This window comes from Primulina eburnea, chromosome 12 (genome assembly GCF_022965805.1).
Source record: "Primulina eburnea isolate SZY01 chromosome 12, ASM2296580v1, whole genome shotgun sequence".
Classification (NCBI taxonomy): domain Eukaryota; kingdom Viridiplantae; phylum Streptophyta; class Magnoliopsida; order Lamiales; family Gesneriaceae; genus Primulina; species Primulina eburnea.
In genome coordinates this window covers 7,294,943-7,312,414 of record NC_133112.1, presented here as the reverse complement: position 1 = coordinate 7,312,414, position 17,472 = coordinate 7,294,943, and the positions used below count along the sequence as shown (strand labels likewise).

Sequence of the window (17,472 nt, the reverse complement as noted above, 5' to 3'; positions counted from 1 at the left end):
TATGATAAGTTATATATCATTAAAAAAAATTTACATTATATCGTTCAACGAATTTGTGCTCTACGAGATTTTAAAACATAAAATTCATCAATAATAGAATTTACATCAATATGTTTAGCTAAATCTCGTTCAATATAGAGTGTCAAATAATCGACAAGAAAGTCATCCTCCATTTTTTTGCGAAGTGCCGTCTTCACATACTTCATTGCTGAAAAAGTCCGCTCAGTAGTGGTAGTAGACACAGGTAATGTCAAAACAAGATGAATCAATCTAGTCAACATAACATAAATACTTGACCGTCCACTTTCGGTCAATTGCTGACACAACTCAACAAGTGTAGAAACCTTTAAATTCTGCATCACATCAAGTTTATAATGTATCAATTCATACTCCAAAGCAACAATTTCTTGATCTGTGATATCTCCAGGATAAAACTTCTTTGCAAGCTTGCAAATATCATCACTGTTAAATGAGTCAAATGAATTTTTAGGATCTAAAGCTGTACTAAGAGAAAGAAGTTCCACCGATGACTCATTGAATCGAGTATTTAACTCCATCAAAATGAAATCTATTGCTGCATTAAAAACATCAAAGTGGTAATGATAGCGACTGTTATTAGCTGTACTAATAGCGACTGTTATTAGCGACTGTTTGAATTTCGTCGCTAGTAGCGACGGTGTAATTAAAACCGTCGCCGATCTACATCGGCGACGGTTTTACTAAAACCGTCGCAAATATTAGCGACGGTTGTTGAAAAACCGTCGTTAAATTATTAAAAAACAAAAAAAAGTGGGCTGGGCTACAGCCCAGTACAGCCCTAGAATACATCCGTCTCTGTTTCGGGTGAATATGAGACTACTAACTCTATCCTCGAAACCGCTCCGAAAAAATATTAATAATAAAATAATAATATTATTAGTATTAATAATACTATTATTAATATTATCACTAATTATAATAGATAATAATAAGTTTTGGGTCGAGAAAATCTCCGAACCCACTCTCGTCTTACCTCATTAACATTTTTAAAATGTGGATGTGGATTTGATCTCCGCGATTTCGAATATAGTGTAAGGATGATGATAGAATTCGGAGATGATAATAAGGATGACAAACACGTCCCTCGCTGATCCATTCTCATCACCTAATATAGACTAATCTATGAATACTATATATTTAATAATAATTAAGCGTTCTCCCGGATCTCAAATTAATATGACATCTATTGGTATGTTCATAAACTACATTTTATACGGCTGACGATGTTGAGTGGGTGTGAAGGAGAGCCATTGAATAAAAATTTGCGAACAAGATTCCAATCTACGAAATTATATGTCCACTTAATTGGTGGTGTCGTGTGCCCAAAAGCTTAGTAGGAAATAAATCATAAAAATAATATTAAAATAATGAAGAAATCAAATCAAAACAATACGAGTATTTGTGCTTTCTGGCATCAGCTCGTTGCTTTGTTTCTTCTTATTTCGATTCCATTCTTGGGTCGGAAAGGGTAAGTTGCTCCCCCTTCTACTCCCCACATTGATTTCTCTGCCTCCAAATTTTCAGCCCTTTTCTTTTTACATATAAATCATACATGGCATGATTTGAGAAAATATATTTCTTAGTTCTTCTAGCATGAAAGTTGGTTTTATCCAGTGTCAATTTTTTTGTTGATTTAGCTTTCCCATATAGCCCGGAGAGTTGAAATCTTTTAAAGTTGGAGTTTGATTCTAAAAGGGCAGTCCCCCTTCGAAGGAAAAAAAATAGTTGGGAACAAATATTTAAAAGAAGGCGCCCCCACAGACTGTTGCAGAGGGCAGTGGGGTGTTTCTTGGGAGGTGTTGGATGATGGGTAGGATAGAAAAAATGCAAGCTTTGGAGGTAAGAAACTGTGGATCTCTATATAATTCTGATTTGGGTCTCCAATGGAATCTCCAAGATGGCAACTTTTTCCCTGGTGGCGGCCTCTTTGCTTCTGTGGGGCAAATGGGAAACAACGAGAACAGGGGTTTCAAATTACCGTATGCCGATTTGTTTGTGAAGTATGTTTCGTTGCCTGAGGGGTTTAAGATCTTAGGTGTGCAGGAGGAGGAAAAAGGGGTGACGAAGAAGAAAAATGGAGTTAGGCTCAAACTTAAAATTGAGAACCCCTCCTTGAGAAGGTTATTGAGCGGTGGAATAGCTGGGGCGATATCGAGGACTGCGGTAGCTCCACTGGAGACGATCAGGACTCACTTGATGGTGGACAGTTATGGGCATTCAACTTCTGAGGTGTTCCACAATATTATGAAAGCAGATGGATGGACTGGATTGTTTAAGGGCAATTTCGTTAATGTGATTCGAGTTGCACCTAGCAAGGCCATTGAGGTGAAGTGTGATTTGTTTCGGTTCTCATCGTTCTCTTTGCTTAGTAATTTTGTTTGCCCATTTGATATTCTGTGCTAGTTTTATGTTTATTTTGTTCTGGCTTGTTAGTTGTTTCTTTTAAATTTCAATCGTTTTGTAGTTAGCTGGATACCTTTCCCTTCTATTGCTACGAACATTGTCTATTTTATCGAGCAAGTAAATGCGTTTGCTACTTCAATATTAGCTCTCACACTCCGTGGCATGAATTTTGATGAGGCATAACTTATTACTGCCTTTTATTTGCTGATTGTTGCTTTGTTTGTGTTCTTGTAAATCTGTTTTGAGCTTGAGCACTGAAGGAGCTTCTTCTTTATGCATTGTAAATTCTGGGTGGCTTTTGGTTACTATGATCTTGTGATGTTCGATGATCAACACTAAGTAGAATGCAGTGATATCTTTGTTGAGCACCATGGGACTTTAATTCCTGGGAACTAGCTGATGTCGTTAAGATAAGTAAAGCAATACCTTCCAAGGCATATGTTACCACCATCCACTATGCTACCATCGTGACCATTGACCTTTCTACCACCAACTGTCCATATTGCATTGCTCGTAACCTGAAGTTTTGTGTTTAAAGCTGTAGCTTTGTGTGATTAATAATTGACCTTTGGTTCTTTTACGTTAACCTGAAGCTTTGTGCTTAAAGCTGTAACTCATTTATATATGCTTCCTTCGTTATTTGTTGCGGTCTTACGTACAGAAGCTATACCTAAAACTCCCATGTCCTGCAAACTATCACTTATATTTTACTAATATATCAGACTCTACTCAGGAAACACAGAATATTGAATATTTATGTTTGGAAAATACTTGTATTTATTCTTCTATTGTGTTTTTACCCATTTCTTGTGCCTGCAAGTTTTACTACAGTTATTTGTTTATGACACTGTCAACAAGAATTTGTCTTCAAGACCTGGAGAACAATTCAAATTGCCTGTTCCCCCTTCATTGGTGGCAGGAGCCTGTGCTGGAGTTAGCTCAACTCTTGTAACTTATCCCCTTGAGTTAGTCAAGACGCGATTGACCATTCAGGTAGAAAAAACCAAAATTTTCCTGTTCTTTTTAATTTCGATATCAACCCCTTGATAGCCTGTTTCCATACTGCAGAGAGGAGTTTATAATGGTCTGCTCGACGCTTTTGTTAAAATATTGCAAGAGGGTGGGCCTGGAGAGCTCTATAGAGGTCTTGCGCCTAGTGTCATTGGAGTGATTCCATATGCTGCTGCCAACTACTGTGCATATGACACATTACGGAAGGCCTATAGAAAGATTTTCAAACAGGAGAAGATTGGAAATATTGAAACACTGTTGATTGGATCAGCAGCTGGTGCTTTATCAAGTACCGCTACTTTCCCTCTTGAAGTGGCTCGTAAGCACATGCAGGTTGGTGCTGTCAGTGGGAGGCAAGTGTATAGGAACATGCTTCACGCTTTTGCCAGCATACTTGAACGAGAGGGAATTCAAGGTTTGTACAAAGGGCTCGGCCCGAGCTGCTTGAAGTTGGTGCCTGCAGCTGGTATATCTTTCATGTGTTATGAAGCATTCAAGAAAATTTTGGTAGATAAAGAAGAGGACGAGTAGGAAGAGCTCTTTCATGAATAACCAAAGCTAAAAGCCGGATACAGATTTTTTCGAGTTGACTTGAATGTTGTGTCATTTTCTTGATACTAGAAGGACCAAAATTTTGAGACTGAGACCAGGATGTTATTTGGTCTTGACCTTTTCTTTTATTTTTAATCATACGTAGGCCTACCCTTGTTTTTTCCGCCTTTTGATTACTGCTGCATCCTTTTGTTTTTCTATATTTTTAAGTATCATAAATAATTGTTCGTGCATTTTTAATTGTAATATCAGATATTGTGAAGACTAATGTTTAATAATTTGGTACACAATTCTGTTGCACCTGGAATTTCTGTATTCTGGTTGTGTCTGTTTTCCACTTATTCCATTTTACAGTATTGGAGTTAATCCCAAGAGAGGAATGCTGCTGCCTTTTCACATTCCATGTTTATAATCAGATCTCAAATAGAGTTTAGTTTCGTTTCACTGATTACCGGTAAAAAGCTGCTTCTGGAGTTGATAGCCTCGCATTTGACTAGTTGGCGATTTTGCAAGATGTGAGGCATTCTCATTCTGTGTATACGGGTAAATCATTGAGGTGTTCAATCTCTTCTTTGAAAAAATGTCAAGATCAAACATGTTTTGGGTAATAAATAATCAAAATACTCGGCAAAAAAAGAAGCAGCAAATAAACAGGTTCGTAAAAACCTCTGTACTGGGACAAGGGCCGCAATGACACAAGTGCAACTACACAGCGTATACAAGTATGATATATTCTAAATCATAGGGCTTCAGTGTTCGATGAATATATCCATCACCTCATCTAGACACTACATAGAAATGGCACAACACAACTTAAGGAGGTTCCCGACATGACCCTTTTCCCTTACTTCTCTATCTATACAAACGAAATGCAGATATCTGGTATCACATGGAGTTGATCTTACAAGATGGCATACAAAAGAAATACTCGTCAACAGTTGATACCGCACTGACCTTGTGCAGCTCTCTTTGTAGCCTCAGATGTGAAGGGGTCGATTCGCACCCAAAGCAGAGAGAAAATTGATGCAAGTAGAATAGACCAAACGATGACGATTGTAGGAGTCCGGTTTTGCCGCCCTAACAAACCTTTCAGGAAAGGATACAAGTGGACAACGACCCACATAGCAAAGAATAATTTCCCAAAAAGGGGACCCCATGACTGATATCCACTGTTGATAGCATATGAAACACCAGCCACAATTCCGACCAAATTTACAATGAGGACAGTGGTGGGAGGTATAAGGAGGGATGTCCATTTGAACACGTAAAGCTCGGAGAAATCTCCATCTTCATCAGATGCTTTTGAAGTGACGGTGAAATTGGTATCAATTCCTGCTAGGACTTTTAAGAGACCTTGAAAGACAGCAAAGAGATGGGCTGATGTTCCACCAATGACCCAAAATTGCTCGTTCCTCCACCAGTCCTCAACAGTAACACCACCCCACCTCATTTCAAGTATGCCGGTAGCAAAAATGGAGACGAAGAGAAGAATGAACCACATGCTGGCAAAATTGCTTATCTGCACAAGAGTGGTATTAGAATCACATAACTCAGGAAGCAAATGACAAAAGTGATATTGTGTCTCACCTCTGGAATGATAAATTTGTTAGTGAGAAGACAGATAGCAGGAAGAATGCAATAGGCGATCAATGGAATAGAAGTGAGCGGATAAACAATGGTGTTAATATAAGCCAGTCTCTCCAATAGTTGCAGTTTCCCAGTGTAGCCATACCATATGGGACAATGCCTGCTTAGAAGGATTTCAATGGATCCGAGAGCCCACCTCAAGACCTGGTTCAAACGATCAGACAAATTGATGGGAGCAGACCCCTTGAATGCTGGACGAGGAGGCATACAATAAATGGAGATCCATCCTCGAGCATGCATTTTGAACCCGGTCAAAATATCTTCTGTGACAGAACCGTAAATCCACCCAATCTGATATGATAGGAACAAAATGAATTGAGTTTTTACGACAAAGGCAATTAGTATCGATAAAGGACATATCTATCATTCCAGAGGATACAAAACTCGGATGGAGAATAACAGAATTAAAATAAAACCATCATTTATTCACATCACCTCTTTGCCCCATTCTGTTTTATCTTCATAACCACAGCTAATAACATGAATTGCTTCTTTTAAAAGAGTGGCAGGATTTGTTGACGGTGGAATGCCGCCCTGTTCCATAAAGGTTGCAGCAATGAAGACAGGAGATTGACCAAATCGTTTCTCCAAGCTCTTCTGAGACATAAGAAGCGACTTCTCATCATCGTATCCTGTCCAAGACAAGGAATGCTTAGCCACTGCCTTTTAAGAGAATCACTGGTATAAATATAGCTTTAGGAGTGAACACACGAAAAACAAGACAGTTCAAAACATGCATTTTGTTAACTAAAGAGTTGAATGAAAGGTTTTCTACTTTACTGTAACCATTTTCCAGAATTTATCCAAATTGACTCTACACAGTAAATTCAGAGCGGGGGCCAAATAGTCCAATTCATAGGCAATAGTACTTCAATAACAATATTAAAATATGGATTATGGTACATAAAACTATCAAAATATGTAAGCAAATACCTTCCACACCATCTTCTATGTCCTCCACATTAAAGATAGGAATGGTGGATTCAGTTCTTTTTACAGCTCGGTTCTTATCAGTGTACTTTTTATTGGCCCTCCTCCCCTTCTTCCTTGATCCACAACAGCTTCTAACAATAATGTTTGGTCGCAGGTCTTCTTCTGTAAGGACTGGATCGTATCCATACAGAGCTTGCCGATTAAAGCAACATCCAGTTCCCACATAAACAGGGCCTTGAAGGCCATCTAACCCTTTCAAGTTGATCTGCAGTTGGAAAACATTTCAATGCAAGGACAAGGGAGATATTAGAATCTCAAAATTGTCGTAAAAAAGTCAAGTGAGACCTACATCAAAAAAGACAATATTGCGGTTAGCATATCTATCGTGCAAATCGATGCCATCGAAACGCTGAGGAAACTGCACATAGCAAGTCTTCTTTCCATAAGCGGGATCCATCATAAAACACATGGCTTCTTTAAGAGCTTTACTGTTGTTGAAGTAGTGATCACAATCGACATTCAAAAGATATGCTCCATTTGTGAGGACAGCAGAGACACGGATCTGAAGCACACAATAAACATTATCAAATAGAAATTCTGTAACAATTTAAAATTACCCAAAACGGAAAAAAAGAGAGAAAAAAGGTGATTAAAGGAAGATTTAGCCTTTCGTTTGTCACAAGCCTCTTCATATAGGCCTAAAAATACATATCCTACAGCACATACAGATAAATTTGAAACCTAACTATATGGAACCAAAAGGGTGGGTTCTAGCGGGATTGCTATGTGTTTGAAGTCGGGCTCATCCACAAAGTGCCCCCCAAGAAAATAAATCACCTACCAATGCATTCATAGCTCCAGCTTTCTTGTGATGTTGAAATCCTGGACGCTTCTCACGAGAAACATAAACCAACCGAGGAAGCTCATTTCCATCAGTATCAAGGCCCCCACTATGTCCCAGAAAGACCTGTTAAAAGAGATGAAAATTAGAACTTAGTAAATAGTAAAGGTATAACCTGAATGCAAAAGAACATCGAAATAAAAAATATACCTGAATCATTCCAGGATGATCCCGCGTGTTATTCCCTGGCCAAGAAGTTCCATCTTGCATTGTCCATCCTTCTTCAGGCATTTTTTGAGCCTTGGCAACCAGAGCATTGATGCGTACCTTAAATTCTTCATATTCCCTCTGCAGAAAAATGTTGTGAATACAGCGATGCTACATTTTTATTCTGTTTCCTGCCTCATCTCATAAGATTACAAGAGAAGTCTTTGGTACCATAATGACAGTTATACTTGCAGTCTTGCACGTTCTGATAGTAAAATATTTTTTTTGATGATACTTATCCATATGCATTTTGATTGCAAAATATTTTTGTCAAATTCACTCCACACATCTACCACTAAATTTTGTTTGGTTTCAGAATTTTTGTCACCAGTGCATGTATATGGAATGGAACTAATACTTCTGACAGTTAAACGACAGGTTTAACTCACTTCTCCTTCGGTAAAAGTCTAACTCTAGACACTTGTATTGAATCATTTAACTTTTATTTTAAATAAATTTAATGAAGCAACTTTCAGGCATGTTTCTTTGCAAATCCTCAAAACGCATGACGGAAAATTAAGAGTTGAAATAAGATAAAGCAGAAGCGATGTACAAAGGATAAAGAGGAAAAGTAAATAACTAAAAAATATGATTATTAATTATATTTAACATTCACCTTCATTGCTCTACGCTCTTTCACAAAGGAAGGCTGGATCTTGTCTTTCAGGTAATCAATCTTCTGAGCAAAATAAAATTCAGGGGCCCTGGGTTCAATGTTGTGCTTCTTGCAGAAAGGTACCCATTTCCTGGCAAATTCCGCAGTTTCAGAGAGTGCTTCAAAGGTCAGCATAGCTGCACCATCATCAGAAACATAACAAGAGACTTTGTCGACAGGGTAATCGACAGAAAGGATGGACAGCACAGTGTTGGCAGTGATAAGAGGAGGCTCCTTCATGGGATCCACTGTACTCACAAATATATCAATAGGTGCTAACTGGGAGGGTTCACCCTCTCTATCATATCTGCAAACATATAAAATATATTAGGGGGAAAATGAAAACCCAATGAATCATTTCATCTCAGAAATGAAGGGCTAAGCTTTGAGAATTTAAAGAAAATTCACCAACCTTACAGCAAGTCTTTCAAGATAAGTCTCACGGTTAATGGGGTACCATTTCGGAAACTGATCGAGAAGCCATGAAAATGCAAACCAAACCTCACAGATGACTGATGTCAACCACAAAGGATAAGCATCCTTCACTGGATGAGTACAACGGTATTGCAAGAAAAAGCCCAAGATGATCAATCGAAGTATGATTACAACTCGATAAGGAGTGAGATGAGAAGAAGAAATAGGCACGATACGGCTCATAGGTTGGCGTGCATCATCAGCCCTGTCATCAATACAAACCATCAGTGGTCCCTGTGATATGGTAAAGAGAGCTATAACATAAACAACATTCACGAAAGTAACAACGTGCCCTAAAATATACAGAGCTGCAATTTAGATGTGGTTTATGATACTCATAATTATGATTTCTAATGATTAATGAGTCAGCTATCAGTCATTAATATTTATTGTCAAAGTATTACAAAAAAACAAAAAGTAAAGATGCTCACATTTGTAGTTCTTCTCCATTTGACCCAGTTCCTTCAATATCTCCTTTCCCTTCAATGTATCGGTTGGCCATTTGGCCCATATTTTTGTCCTGCTTTACTTTCCAACCTTCCACTCTCTCCTTCCAGTCAACATTCCCAAGTCCATACGAATTCAAGTCTTTTGAAGGGTCAACAATTCTCACAGGAACTTCATAAATCGATGACACCGTCGGTGCCAAGTCAAAATTTGACCTATTACATAATGATAAATTACAACGCATCTTGATAGGCACATACCTGGTTGCTGGGGGTCAACATAAGGAAGGGAGTGAACACGGTCTCCAGGGCCTAAAGGTCCAGACGTACTTCTTACAGATTGAGTGTCAAGCATAGACGGGGGGATCTCACCAGAGACCTGCCAATCATGTTAAAAAAAATGATAAATACGAATTGTTCTGTTTTACATCTGGTAGGCAAATTGAGAAACTCATGTACAACAATCAAGATATATAGCAAACAAAATACTTTATGGTTAACTTACTGGCTGTCCATTGGTAAGAAGACGAATTGGTTGATGAGCCTCGCGTCTGGAAGATGCAGATAAATCGGCATCATCTCCTTGCCACTGAGATCTATCCTTGTTCTTTCCTTGAGAGTAAAGAAATTCGTTTTCCAAATCATCGTCATCCTCATCATCATCATCACCATCAACTCGTGGACTCCCTGAAAGATGCAAAACCACTATATCAATAAAGGTTCAAAACATAAGTAGCCAATACGCAAAGGAATCTATGAAGCACACTAACCTTTGTGTCTCTTGTACCTAGTCTTGCACTGGGGGCATGACTGGTTTCCATCTTTTCGTTCATATTCATAACAAGCTCTGCAGACCGGAAATGCACATTCATTGCAAGCAACAAAGACATCGCCATTGGCGGTCAGTCCAACGGTATCGCCACAAATCTGGCATATCTGGCCGTTCAAATTCTTCAGGGGCTTTGGCTGCACATTGCATGATTACTACAGTGATTAATAACAGAATTTTACTGAGCCAAGCAAAGTTGAACCAGATCAAATGCAGAGCTGGCAAATTCATTTGAGCCCATCGCTCAAATAAACTTGTAAGACCTCCAAGTTTAGTACTTTTAGTCAAAGGGACACACTTAACTGGAATCAGTCAATGGATCTTTCAAATCAGCAAGAAGAATTTCACAGCAAACTCATCAATAAGCCTTTTACACATTCAGCTGATCACCAGCAATCTCAAAGTAAATTACAACTAAAATAACAAAAAATCATCAAATAATTTAAGTGCAGCGAATTCCTACAAGACCCAGAAATCAACCACAAGTCAATTATCAACCCCATTCCAAGATCCAAGTCCAAATTCAACAGTTCCGACCTCAGATCCAGCGCCAAGAACACTAATCAAGAACAGAAAAAGTCGGTCCAAATGCATGTTAAAAAATCATACCCCACTGTCAGAATCATGGCGAATTCTCACAAGCTCGTTCCTCTTGTGAGATCCAGCCACCATTCCAGCATTTGCCTCCATTATTTCTTCAGTATAATTACAAATTAATTAAAAAAAGAGAGAAATCCGTGCTGAAAATGGGAATCGGAGTTGAAGAATCAGTGAAGCATTGGAGAAAGGGAAAATAGTAAGAGAAAGATCGTCAGGCTGAATCAATCGGCAATCTCTCACTCTCTACTTCTACTTCTCCTTCTCCTCCTTCTCCTTCATTTGCTGTGTCATTTTCTCCATATTCTTCGGTAATATATATTAACAATAAGGTTTTCTGCCAGCTGAAACTGACACGGCCGGTTACATAAAGAAATTTAATATTTTTAATATTAATTATTTTTTTATAAATAAAATATTATATCACAGAATTGATTTACGAGTTAAATTTTTATAAATATTTTTTTACGTCCAATTTTTAGATTTGTCATTACTATATTAGTGATAGTTGTGCTTAGCCTAAATAAAGAAAATTTTAAATTTATTTATAATTCTTTTAAAACATTTATTTATTATTAATGTGTGGAATTTTTCTAATTTTAAATTGAAGTTAAATTTATGATAAATAATCATTGAGTAGGTCTCTTGTGAGACAGTCTCACGAATCTTTATCTGTGAAATGAGCCAATCCTACTAATATTTATAATAAAAAGTAATACTCTTAGGGTAAGTTTGGTATGAGTGATAAGCAAATGATAGACTGTTAAACTCATGTTTGTCTCATTTTTTATTGGTCCAATTAATCAAGAAGGTCATGATAAAAAAAACCTATTTGGGTGAAAAGACATCCCATTTTTTTTGGGATGACTAGTAATCCAATTCCTAAAATATAAAATAAATTACCATTTTACCCACAATTCATGGTTTATATTTTTTTTATTTGCACACACATCACATAAATAATTTCATGGTGAAACTAAATAAAATTTAAAAAATAGAGAAAAAAATAATTAGAAATCCACATATCATCCTCTGCGCCTAAAAAAATTGAGAAAAAAAAAGAGAAAAAAAGGAGATAAAATGCAAAATCATATTAATTTTTATTAAAAAATAAATTATCAGATAAATACATAATCTATAATTTAAAATTTTATAAAATATTTATTTATTAATAGTTGAACACATGATTTTGAAAATATTGCTACAAATATCATTTTATATACCAAATTGTCATCAATGTTAGTTTAGGGTATTTTTGTCTCAACAACAAAAAATGTAAAATTTATCACACTCATTAAAATCTTACCAAACAAAACATTCTTCATCACTACACATTATATATCCTTACCTTAAGTTTTGTCATCAATCCAATTAGTTATCATATCCTACACACCAAACATAGCCTTAGCATATAAAATAATACTTTTTCATGGATGACCCAAATAAAATATCCGTCTCACAAAAACGACATGTGAAACCGTCTCACACAAGTTTTTGCCCTAGTCATTTTATGGTTTTTTTTTTCACTCGCGGCCATTATAACGTTAAATTATTTTTTTACTAAAAGCTTATTTGGGTAAACTAATCTTAAATATTTCATTTTTTTTCTTATAGATATTTTAACCATTTGTAAAATCTAATATTAAATTAATTTATCGAAGCTTTTGGATAAAATAAATTATGAAAAAACAAGAGCGCAAAGAGTAAGATATCGAAAAAAATTAGTGAAGACAAATAGTTTAAAAATATTTTAGAATAAAATTTTTATAACTTGATAAATAATTTGACGTAATCTTACTTGTTCTGATATATCATAAGTTATTTACATCGTTCTAAGTTCTACACTTTGTGATAATAAATAACACCTATCTTGGTGTAAATAGGAAAACACAAAAAAATTTATGATATTGTCTCTTGTGTTAATTTTGTGAGAAATATCTTACATAACTCAAACTATGGAAATTACTATTTTTATGTCAAGTGGAGTTAGATAGACCACTAATGGCATGCATTAAAGCAGAATTTTCAGATGGAAAGAAGCAGAGCTTTCGATAGTCTTGTTGACAAATGAAGGAAATACATTTTCACATGAATGAAAACGCGTTTCACAGTAATAAGGGATCTCTTCCAATTGGAGATTTAATTGATAATCAATTATATTTTCACACATCATTTTAATCTTGTTATTCTCTGATGTTTACATTTTGTTAGGTCACTTGAGGATCTACACCACTCACATTTATTAGTGTTTACTAGTTTAGTCAGAACATCATCTATGTTATCTTTTGTATGGGTCTTTTGCATACCCACACTTCTTTCTTCTAATACTTCTTGAACAAAATGAAACTGAACTCTAATATGTTTAGTCTTGGAATGAAAGGTCAGATTCTTTGCAATGGCAAGGCAATCTGACTGCTACAAAACAAATGAACTTTGTTGGAACAAAACTTTTACGTTTTGGTGTTAAGCAACGACTCTCCACAAGCTCAGGATGCTTAATGCATATAAATTTCAGTTTTGAAGCCAAAGGTCGGGCCTCAACCATCTCAACTGCCGGTCTGTTGAAGGTAAAGAAGGAAATAGGAGAAGAGATGTCTCCAGCCAAGAAGTCTAAGGCTATAACAAGGAAAATCATTCTAGTCCCCAAGCCAAAAAGCAAGAGAAAGTTAATCACGTATGAAAGTGATTCTGATAAGGTATTTCTTTCACTGTCAAGAAGCCCATATCAACAAAGACGAAACTAGTTTCTACCTCAAGAAAGCTTGCACCTCTGCATGTTGAATAGAGGAGAGAAAAGAGAATAGAGGAGAGAAAAAGGCTGAAACGAAGCAAAATGAACTGACCAAAGCTGATATCAAGGTAATTACTGCTAAAGCAACTGGAAAAGAAGTTTCTGCTAAGCCTGCAGAGAATTGCACTCTGGTTAGAATAGCTGATCGCCTTCAAACGATTGTTCCACCCACGATTCTACCAACAGCATGACCAAAAGGTGTATTTATTAGAGATCCCATTGAGTATAACAGATTTGGACTGGTTTCAAAATGTACTTTAAAAGGGATAGAAGGGAAAGACAAGGAAAATATAGGCGAAGCTGAGAAGTTCATACCCATGTCTGCTATACAAACTCAAATCGACCTCATGGACGAGGTAAATGAATGTGCAGATACAAAAACTTAATTCTATGATGAATGATATCAATTTCGAACAGTCACTTTGGCAAGGAAACTGAAAAATAAAGTAATGTTATAGAAATTAATTTCTCTTGAAAAGACTGTCTTGAAGACTATTAAAGTAATAACAGTGGCCCATGCTATGGAGAGAAGGGATTACTTCTTTGATCTTATGAGAATTAAAAAGCTGGCATTGATCTGTGAAGAACTGAAGAAAAATTATAATCCTATATGCCCAACTGCTTTTGATGACAGAGCAACTTTCACTCAGTTGGATAAAAATTTGAGTTCTCTTCAAATTAAGGTGAAGTTCTGGGAAATGAATCAACAATCATACATTCCAGTGAATCACAGGAGCAAGAAGGGATTTCACCAATGAAAAATCTACATAAAAGAAAAATTCTAAAGAGGAACAATACGAAAAGGACTCTTTAGATCAAGTGTTGAAGGAAGATATTGAACAAACTGAACAAGAATCAAGCAAAGCTAGACCCTCAACAGTTCAGTTGATAAAATTTTGGACCAAACTGAAACTTCAATCACTAAAGCACTAGAAGTTCAGAAGTCAACTAAACCAGTTGAAGAGATAATCTCTAGTTAACGTTGATGAGATCTTGAAAACAACAACTTAGGCCATTGAAGAAGCCCACGATTAAGAGATTGAGATGAATGTTCATCAAAATAGAAACTGAGGGACAAATTGCACATGTAACTGAAGTGGAGAAATCAGTAGAAATTCAAATTCCTTCATTTAAAGTTTCTGAAACATTTTTCATGTATGCATCTTTGAAGAATTATTTGGCTCCGAAACCTCCAATAGTTGAAGAGTCAGTTGCAGCAGCGAATTAAATGGTAATTGAGGAAACTGAAACTGAAGTTGTTGACATAATTGAGCTAGTTGATTTTGCTGGACCGAACAGCCAATTGATCATCTTTCCTGATCCCAAAGAGCATATCATTGTTGAATCATCATAATTGGAGATAGGATATGATATTCCAATGGACAACATCCTCTCAAATATGACCAGTATAAATGCTTTTTTGTCACAAGTCAAGACATGTCAGAAACTCACTGATCATAATTAGAGATAGGAGATGATATTCCAATAGACAACATCCTCTCAAATATGACAAGTATAAACACCATTTTGTCACAAGTCAAGACATGTCAGAAACTGATTGATACTGATATTAAAAACTTCAAAGAAAAATTTGTCAAGGATCTCAAGAATCCATCCAAAGATGTTCACTCCTTGTTCATACAACTAAACTCCATGAGAAAGAATCGCGCTTCAACGTCACAAATATCAAGCGCTCATGTTTCTCTCACTTAGAAGATGAATCTAGTTCATGATAATTTTAATTCCAAGATTGATTCAGTTCACACTCAACTTTCAGTTAAGTTAGACATTATGTCAGCTCATATAACTTCAGTTGTGTACATTATGAAAATATATGTAGGATGTTGACAAAAAAATTGGAAGAAAGGTCTGAAAAGTCTAAAGATGAATCTACTACAAAGAAAACTCATAAGAAGAGTGAAGACAAGAAATAATAGATAGTTTATATTATTTATCATATTTATCAAAAATTGTAGGAACAATTTATTTCAGTTTATCAGTTTCAAAAACTCAATTTATCAGAATTCCTTCTCATAATTTATTATTGCATAATTTGTATGTATTGATTAATTTTGTCATACACTGAAAAATGGGAAATTGTTTGGACATGATTTTTATGTTTTTGTGCTAACAAATAATTAAGGCAAAACTGATATAAGATAAATTGAACTCCAAACCAAATGGAACTGATCTATGATAAACTGAACTCCAAATCAAATGGAGCCACTAATCTAGACTTATTTACATAAACTAGACTAATCAAAACAAAACTGACTCAAACTTAAACTAAAATGTATATTAACTTTCTTATAATTTATCATTATTCAGTCTTAAGCACATCAATTTACACCAGATGGCTAAATTGATTTTTGAATAAGTTTTTCCATATCTTGCTCACACAGCCAGAATCAACCGCATACATTTTGTATGGATGTTGTAAATGATGACATTGATAAAAGATCTACATTATATGGAATATATCATTTTTGAAGTTTGAGATCGTTGCAATTCGAAATCTATAAATAGCGATGGAAATCATTTGAGAAGAGGTTACCAAGTTAACGAAATTATCAAGTTTTAAGAAAACTTACCAAGTTTCAAAGTTAAAGCAAAACTGCTCGTACACTAATGCACAATTATAAAGTATTGTATCTAATTTAGGGTCATTAAAGTGCTAGGAATTCTTTGTAATTCATTGTATTCGAGAACAATTCGTATACTGTTTCTTCGTTCATTTGAGTAGACTAGGAGTTTCAACTTTGGCAGTTTTAAATCCAAACTGAACTAAATTTTTCCAAATTGCTTGTAAAAATAAAAGTCTTCTAGTGCAAGCCTTCTCAGAAGGAAGAATGGGTGATGTAGGAACTTAAGTTCTCTGAACATTTAGAAACAAACATGCGTACATTTTATTTTGAGTTTACCATTCAATTTACTTAGTCAAGTCATTATTTGAAGTGTTCTAATATGTCAGTTTGGCTTCTTTTCGCAAATATTTTGTTAGCCAACTGAGATTGACAAACAAGAATATGAAGTTTAGTTTCAAACCAGACTGAATAGCTTTTGATAAAAAGAATTTTAGGATGTGTTTATTCAATCCCATCCTTTCCAAACACTTCAACCAATCCTGTCATAACATTTTTTTGTTTGTGTCTGAACTCTTCTAATAAAATTTTAATCTATATTATCTCCTTTAAAAATCGAGTAGTTGTCTTATATTCTGCCTCTGTTGTAGATAATCCACAACTATTTCCAGTTTTGAAACCTAACTTACTGCTCCCCTTCAAGTGTAAACATATAACTAGTAGTAGATATTCTCTATCAGGATCACTTGTATAATCTGAATCGACATAAGACCTGAGTATAAAATCTAATCCTCCATAACATAATATAACATTTAAGGTATCGTTAATGCATCTAAGGATATTCTTAACAGTACTTTAATGCTCTCGTACATGATTCTCCATTTACCAACTAACTGCTCCCACTGCAGCAATGTCCAGACTTATACATATAATGACGAACATAAAACTTCACATTGTTGATGCATTTGGTACTCAAGACATCTCAATCATTTCTACTTCACTATTAGGACATATCCTAGAGGATAACTTAAACTTAACTTGAAGAGGGGTTGAAATAGACTTACTATCATCTTGAAGCATTGCAAGATTTCTTAAAATATTTTTTTATAGAAAATCCAAATCGTGATGTTACTTCTTTCTTGGTGAAATTGCATCCATAGGGTCTGTTAATTGTGTCTTCAATTCTTAGCTAATTGTGCCTTCAATTCTTGGACCTGATTTTGTTTAGGGTTTGTTACCAATATGTCATCCACATACCACAACAAAATGATATACTCATTACCAGATCTCTTGAAATATGTACAAGGATCTACACCAAGTTTTTTGTATCTAATGCTCGTGATATAGGAATCAAATATCTTGTACCAACACCTAGGCACCTATTTGAGGCAATATAGAGATTTGT

At 35.6% G+C, this 17,472-nt stretch overlaps 2 protein-coding genes across 3 annotated transcripts; one reads left to right on the top strand and one right to left on the bottom strand.

Annotated features, from left to right (window-relative positions):
- Positions 1–1,359: 1,359 nt before the first annotated feature.
- Positions 1,360–4,312, top strand: LOC140807028 (adenine nucleotide transporter BT1, chloroplastic/mitochondrial-like). Of its 2 annotated transcripts, XM_073163677.1 has the most exons (4): positions 1,360–1,507; positions 1,677–2,364; positions 3,274–3,435; positions 3,511–4,312. In XM_073163677.1, the coding sequence occupies exons 2-4, from the start codon at positions 1,843–1,845 to the stop codon at positions 3,982–3,984; spliced, it is 1,158 nt and encodes a 385-aa protein (XP_073019778.1). In that variant the 5' UTR covers positions 1,360–1,507; positions 1,677–1,842; the 3' UTR covers positions 3,985–4,312. The 2 variants fall into 2 exon arrangements, with proteins under 2 accessions (XP_073019778.1, XP_073019777.1); XM_073163676.1 differs by having other exon boundaries at positions 1,405–2,364.
- Positions 4,313–4,641: 329 nt separating this feature from the next.
- LOC140808148 (cellulose synthase A catalytic subunit 1 [UDP-forming]) lies at positions 4,642–10,981 on the bottom strand. The gene is made up of 14 exons (XM_073165185.1): positions 10,707–10,981; positions 10,039–10,234; positions 9,774–9,955; positions 9,530–9,647; positions 9,254–9,440; positions 8,761–9,027; positions 8,310–8,655; positions 7,637–7,774; positions 7,427–7,552; positions 6,935–7,147; positions 6,586–6,850; positions 6,088–6,284; positions 5,593–5,943; positions 4,642–5,524 (listed from the first exon to the last, which is right to left on the bottom strand). The coding sequence occupies exons 1-14, from the start codon at positions 10,785–10,787 to the stop codon at positions 4,937–4,939; spliced, it is 3,255 nt and encodes a 1,084-aa protein (XP_073021286.1). The 5' UTR covers positions 10,788–10,981; the 3' UTR covers positions 4,642–4,936.
- Between the last annotated feature and the right edge of the window lie 6,491 nt (positions 10,982–17,472).